The following is a 7,148-nucleotide window of genomic DNA, read 5'->3' as shown; positions in this document are numbered from 1 at the left end:
AAACATTCTAGTATCCTAAATTCAAATTTCACTTGTAAACATTACCTCAAAAACGTTGTATCACATTGAATAACCTAATGTCCTCAAATCCAAAAACTAGTATCCTCAATTCAAACTCATTTTAGGATGATGCATAGGTAATCTTACCAATTTTCCAAAATTAAACCACCTCATAAACTCCAAATCGTTGGAAATGAATTCAACCATCGGATAGTAAACTCCAAATCGTTGGAAATGAACTCAACCATCGGATAGCCAAACTGAATTGACAACGAAAAATGTTCTATGACCGAGGAGCAGACAGGATCCCTAATACCTAAGGACGTGGAACAAACATTTCCACGAGCTTTATGGTACCGTACACCCAGTAAAAAAATCAATCCAATGAGGAAAAAGAACAATTTTAATGCAAAAGAATGCCGAGCTCAATTGTGGGGTAACGAGCCTGACTTTTTAGGTTGAGCAGCAGGCATGCCTTAACAATTTGTCTGTCATTGCCCGTTGCATTGAGTGTAGCGTGGTTATGACTTTTCATGGCGATGGCCATGCACATATATTCTCATCACAAGATCACCTGATCATCACCATGCTATTTCTTCCTTTGTTGTTTTCTCAGCAGGCCTACATGATACCTTCAAAGTTCTTTCACTGAAGGAGGGAATTGTGCTGAGCTAGAATTGGTCTTCTCTACAAGCTTTCACTAATTCTTAGCCAAGACAGCATTTGTGGGAGGTAAGATCATCTTGTTTAATTTCTGCTGGTAGAAGTTGTATTTTTCTGTTGTTTGCTTTATCATTTTGCTTGTGGTTATTTAGCAAAACATTGCCCATAATGAATAGCATAGTTCTCTCCCAGTGACCTCTGGAGGGCTCCTCTTGTTCATCCTGACTCATGGGTACTGCAAAGTACACATTCTCTAGATGCCATGAGCGAGTACAACTAAGTTTTAAGGGATCTGGTATTGTTCTTTTATGGACCTAATGCGTGTTGGTATTGGGAAAAACAGAATTTAATGGCTGTTGTAGTCTACTGGAAGTTTTCTGCTTTGGGGGCATTTAACCTAGTTTGGTTTGATACCGTCTGAAAGTCATGTTTTCTCAAGATCTTGTAGTTGAACTTGCAGCCCTAATATGTGTCTCTGAGGTCCACAGCTTGTTGGGTAATCGAATTTCCTGACAGGTGTTGCGAAACTGGTTGGAATCTGATTATTGTCAGAAGTAGTGCAGGGACAAAGTGATGTAAAACAAGGGCTATCACATAGATGGTCTGCTATTGTCTAGTCTTAAGATATTAGGCAGAAAACGCAATCAAGAACATTTCATGGCTTGAGATGTTATGAAGGACATGTTTTTAGAAAGAGAAATTACAAATTAGAGCAATGACTTCCCATTAGGAGATGATTTCCAGCAGCTAATGGAAGCCATAATAATGCTCATTTCGTGGCTATGCCAAGCTGTAGGAGGAATCTCTTCGGCCCTGCTAATTGTAAAATCTCAACAGTCCCACCTTCGAATGAGGGTTTGCCCTACGTAATAAGGTTCCAGCTCAAAGGGTCTCATACACTAATAAAAAATAGCAAATGGTTAACAGAAATGAACATGTATACACACACTCCTTCCATTAGAAGCATGGGCAAGTAAGGGAATCTACTTCACAAATCAGGAGAGTGTAATCCCCATCACGATCTGCCGGAGGAGTTCCTGAGAGAGCTTTCAATAGGTTATAATTCTTTGCCACAGTGGAAGAATGTTGCCTGTGTAAATTCTGACATGGACTTAAAGATTCATTCATTAACAGGTAGATGCATATCAATCTGAAGGCTGAAACTAGTTCAGCCATATTTACACTTAGATTTTTATAATCTGAAGTCTGAATAAAAAACAAAATGGAGAACTTCTGATGTAAAAGTGTAGGAATCTAACATCGAATAGGGTAAAAGTTAAAAAAATCTATGACCTATCGCTAGATTGTTGCAACAAAAAAGCAAAGGTAAGAAAATAATTTTTGCAAACTTACTCCTAGTGTAAGAGTGTTCTTTTAGACAACAGTAGCCATTATCATACTTCGAGAAATGGAGTAGGCAGTAGCCATGATACATGGATGACCCTGTCAACTTGACTATATTTTCAAAATTTTCTTGCTAATTTGAAGTCTCGTAATGAGGAACTGCATTGGTATTGACAAACTTGGATTTTGCCCTTCATGTGCCACAGCTGGGGTTAAGCATCATGACCTTATGAGCTTTTGCAATGCCAGTGGATGATGTACTTCACAAACAGTGGTTTTTTTGTGTAGAAATTTTCTTAGTCTGTCTAGAAAAGGATCTCAGCTGCCTAAATGGCCCACTGGCTACATAGGGATTGATTGGCATACGGTGCAGTAATTAAATTCTTAGATTATCTTTTGTTTTTGATGAAGCATGATCCTTGGTGGTATGGATCATAATATCATATCCTGAAGTTTTGTTGCCTTACATTGATAGAGTTTTGATAACCCGCTGAGTACAGGACATGCCCGTTCAGGACACAGGGGTCTTGCATCCATTTCTCAAATACAGGTCTTGCATCCAGTTCTCAAATACATCATGTTAAACAGTTAATATGCTAGCTGGAAGTTGGTAGTTCTACATGTTTATTCTGGATTAATGTTTATTGCTATGGTTTATGTTTGTTGTATTCTGTGCCTGCTAATCAACAAACAGGAACAGTTGTATCATTACCCCTGTTTTTATATCTTTGGAGATGCTTTGCTGTTAGTGCTCATGAATGTGGACAAGATTAGTTGAATGCCCTTATTTTTGTTACGGCTTAACAATCTGAAATTGCATGGAAGTTAATTTTTGATGCATGTCACTTTAAATGATCTGCTATATTGTCAACCAAAGTTAATAGATTTCTGAGATTCTTCATTTATCCAATTTTTGCATGCATTTATTTCCATGTACAGAAGCTATCTATCGTTTCAAGTTTTCAACTAGTTAAACTCCCTGATTTTCTTTTCAATGGCTTCCCGCTGAACAATCTGAAAATGCACAGGAGTTTCTTTTCGATGTTGGTTTCTTTAGAAATTTCTGTTTTATTACATATATGCTTCAGACCATACTACGCCATCCATCTTTATTCTCTTTTGGGGGTTATTCACATGATGAATCATGGAGTGTGATTTTGAAATGTTGATATAAAAATCTGCTATACTTCTCTCTAAAAGCTATACAATTATCACTGTAATGGACTTAAAAATCCTTATGTTTCTAATTTGTCTATTCTATCGTCAACTACAGTTTTTAGATCTCTGGCAAATTGCTTTTTGCTCTGTTGGACTGCATTCATTTCCACTAGCAGAGCCATGCTTATGGTAGCAGAGTGTCTAACTTTTTACTGATATACTTTCTGGTTACTATTACTAAGGATATTATGAGGTCAAAGTATCTGGGTTGTTGTCAGTTATTAGGATGCTAGTTTAAATATGTACTGAAAATATCTCTCATGAAATGTGCACATTAATAAATATGTTGTAGCACCTTACAGCTGTGTATTTCAATTACTTTATTAATATGTTTTGGGGCTTATCTGGTAACAGATAATGTTGAGATCAAAGCAACTGCTTCATTTTGGCAAGGGTGCCAGGTCCTTTTTAGTATCTGGTGTACGGAATAATTCTTTGGATGGAGGCTCAGCTCCTTGCCCTGAAGATGACAATACCGTACCCAAATCCCGTTTCAATGGCTCAGCTGACTCTAACACTCACAGATATTCTCATTTGCCATCTGCAAAATTTAGTAATTCAAATGACACGACAAGACCTTCATTCAGAAGTGATAAATATCCAAGTTCAAGATATAAAGTTCCTCCTGAAGTTGGTACCCCAGAATCTGAAAATGTAGCTGTGAAACAAGAAGCTAGTAGAGCTGTAAAAGTTGAAAATGTTGCAGAATCGGGCATTTCTGTCTCAGCAGCTGTTCCTGATAATTCAACTGGTGGTGGTTTCAGGGCAGTTAAGCATCTATCTGTGTCAAATGATTCTCAGGAAGTAGCACGTCCTCACAGTAATATAAAGTCAGGAGCCCTTAGAAGGAAACCAACATCGCCTAACAGTTCCTCCAGGTCATTTTCAGCATCTTCAACAGGAAAGGAAGAGTTTCAGAAACAAAATGCACCAGAAGGATCAAGCAACTTATCACAAACACAGAGGGCATTTTCACAGGGGAACGGTGAGCATTCACCATCTTCCAATTCTAGGCAAGATGCACCACCAAAAAGACAAGAATATTTAGCTGGTGTTCAGGGACAGAAGCAACAATGCTTTAGTTCAAATCCCTCAAAACATACTTATCCCAAGGGATACTGCTCAACGGCCAGTGTACAAGGAAAATCTGGTTTTTCACAAGCACACCTCATCCAAATTTCTGAGGACAATGAAAGACTATGTTTTGAGATTCCATTGGCTTCTGGAACAAATTCTGCTCCTAGTAATTATGTGGGCCATAAAAATAATCCTGAAAGTAAATGGAGGAAAAGTTATTCAGCAGATAAAACTCATCCTGGAAAGTTATCCAAGAGTGGGTATAATTCGAGACAACTAGAAAACTGCAGAAGAGGTATGAATAAAGGACACAGTGGAGGGATGAAGAAGATAAGTGGAAATGGTTCTCAACGGGTTACTCTCCCTGTCAACAGTAGTTTAGAAGAGCGAGTTTTAAAAATTTTGAGACAAATGTATTGGGGACCTGCTACTGTTGAAGCATTGGCTAATTTGAATTCAAAGTTGAATGTTTATCAAGTGAATCAAATTCTCAAAGAGCAGCGGGAACCTACCTTGGCCTGGAACTTCTTCATCTGGGCAAAAGGACAGGCAGGGTTTAAGCATGATATACATTCATACACAACGATGATAGGTATCCTGGGAATTGCCAGAAAATTTGATGTCATAAATGAGTTGCTTGATGAGATGCAAAAAGAAGGGTGCAAACCTACTGTTGTAACATACAACCGCCTTATACATTGCTATGGCCGTGCAAACTACATGAGAGAAGCTCAGGCCATCTTTTACGAAATGCAAGAAGAAGGTTGCAGACCTGATAGTGTTACCTACAGCACTCTGGTTGACATCAATGTGAAAGCTGGGTTTCTGGATGTAGCCATGGAAATGTATAGGAAAATGAAGTTATTAGGTTTGACCCCTGATACATATGGCTACAGTGTGATTATTAACTTCCTTGGAAAAGCTGGGAACTTAAATGCAGCATACAAAGTTTTTTGCGACATGATTAATCGAGGTCATGCTCCCAGTTCGGTTACTTATAACACCCTTATGGATATGCATGTAAAGGCCAGGAGGTACTCTACTGTGTTAAAAATATATAGAGATATGCAGAATGCTGGCATTGAAGCAGATATAGTGAGTTACAATACAGTGATGCAAGTGCTTGGACGTTGTGGCCGTTTTGAAGAAGCAGAGGCAGTTTTCTTGGAGATGCAGCAGGCAGGTTGGATACCAGATGCGAAAGTTTATGGCCAACTAGTTGATATGTGGGGGAAAGCAGGAAATGTTGACAAGGCAAATATTTGGTATGCCAAGATGGTAAATTCAGGTGTCGGGCCAAATGTTCCAGCATGCAATTCTTTAATAGGTGCTTTTCTGAGAGCGCATATGTTCAGTGATGCACAAATGGTTCTGCAGATGATGTTACAATTAAATCTATTCCCATCTCTGCAGACATACACTCTGATATTAAGCTGCTGCACAAATATTGTATGTCAGCGAGACATAAATTTGTTATCAAAACTTTTAGCTAATACAGGCCATCCAGCACATTATTTTCTGATGTCGTTGCCCACAGCTGAACCCAGTGGACAGAATATTAAGGAACATGCAACCAGCTTCTTTGAATTGATGCACAGTGAAGATCAAGATTGCAAGAGGGGATTTGCTGATGCAATAACAAATTTCCTCTACATATCAGACCTCAAAGAAGAAGCAGGATTTGTCTGGGAAGTTGCCATGGAGAAAAATCTTTATCCAAATGCTGTGACCCAGAAAGCTCCAAAGTATTGGGCAATCAATCTTCATGTGATGTCAATGGGAACAGCCCTTGTTGCCCTGTCGCGATCACTGTCCTCTTTTAGGGAGACGATGCTCATGTATGGTGTTAAACCGAATCGCATAGATATTATTACAGGATGGGGACGTCGTAGTAGGGTTGTGGGTTCTTCTTTAGTGAAACAGTCTGTTGAGCACATGCTCAACATTTTCGGTTCTCCATTTTCTGTTGAAAATGGAAATTCAGGGTGTTTAGTTGGCTTCGGCAAGCCCTTAGTTGAGTGGCTGCATGGATCACCTGTTGAGAGGATGCATCTACTCTAAATTCTTGTATTTACAGGGATTTCAGCGAACAACATTGTTTATTATGCATGCAAAGAGATAATTTACTATCTTCGAGATAATTTATCGTAGACATTTTGATTTTCAAAGATACAATTAACTTTATGGTTGATACAAGGAGTAAAGATACTGTTGAATCATGTACTAGTTTTTTGAAGTTTGTCATGACAAAATGAATGTTACAATCCATTGATTTTCTTCAGTTTTTGGACTGATGTGAGAAATTGCAAAGTTTTCCATGTAAATACATGATGGCAATTTAGAACATTTTTACCATAGTGCAAACAACTACTATGAAAATATCTGTTTTTAACATCTTTAAGGGATTTCTTGCTTTCTAGTTTCCATTGAGTGATAATGCAGTCTAAACATTGTCAAAATAATTGTTTGGTTTAAATGTTTACATTTAGCTTCCCTCATGTTTTCAGTTTTCCTGAGAATGCCTTTATGTACTGTCAAATTTCTGGTAAATGACTTGTTATTTGTATAAAATCATTCTTACTTCTATGATAACTCTGAGCGTTTGTTTCCAGCATAAACATAACTTGATCAAAGAAGTCATAGAATAATTTAAGAATCAATCCTCTAGTTAAAGTAGAGCTATGTGAGGTTGCTAACAAAGTTTATTGAAATTCAAACTTCCTGTTGATTGTTCATTTGGAGATGTACAGATAAAGCTTGAGGCCCTTTCAACCTCTGACAGACCTGGGCTGGTTAATATCTGTAACTGGCATATTTCAATAATGCTCTGATTAGGCAGTTATCTA

The 7,148-nt window shown here is 38.0% G+C and overlaps 1 protein-coding gene across 1 annotated transcript; it reads left to right on the top strand.

Annotated features, from left to right (window-relative positions):
* The first annotated feature begins 220 nt into the window (after positions 1–220).
* Positions 221–6,583, top strand: LOC149579540 (pentatricopeptide repeat-containing protein At1g18900-like). The gene is made up of 2 exons (XM_089833751.1): positions 221–732; positions 3,580–6,583. The coding sequence occupies exon 2, from the start codon at positions 3,583–3,585 to the stop codon at positions 6,361–6,363; it is 2,781 nt and encodes a 926-aa protein (XP_089689877.1). The 5' UTR covers positions 221–732; positions 3,580–3,582; the 3' UTR covers positions 6,364–6,583.
* Positions 6,584–7,148: the final 565 nt, after the last annotated feature.

This window comes from Cupressus sempervirens, chromosome 1 (assembly GCF_028749045.1).
Source record: "Cupressus sempervirens isolate cs-2001-9-10 chromosome 1, ASM2874904v1, whole genome shotgun sequence".
NCBI classification, from domain to species: Eukaryota; Viridiplantae; Streptophyta; class Pinopsida; order Cupressales; family Cupressaceae; genus Cupressus; species Cupressus sempervirens.
The sequence above is the reverse complement of the archived record's forward strand: the minus strand, read 5'-3'. Positions and strand labels throughout refer to the sequence as shown.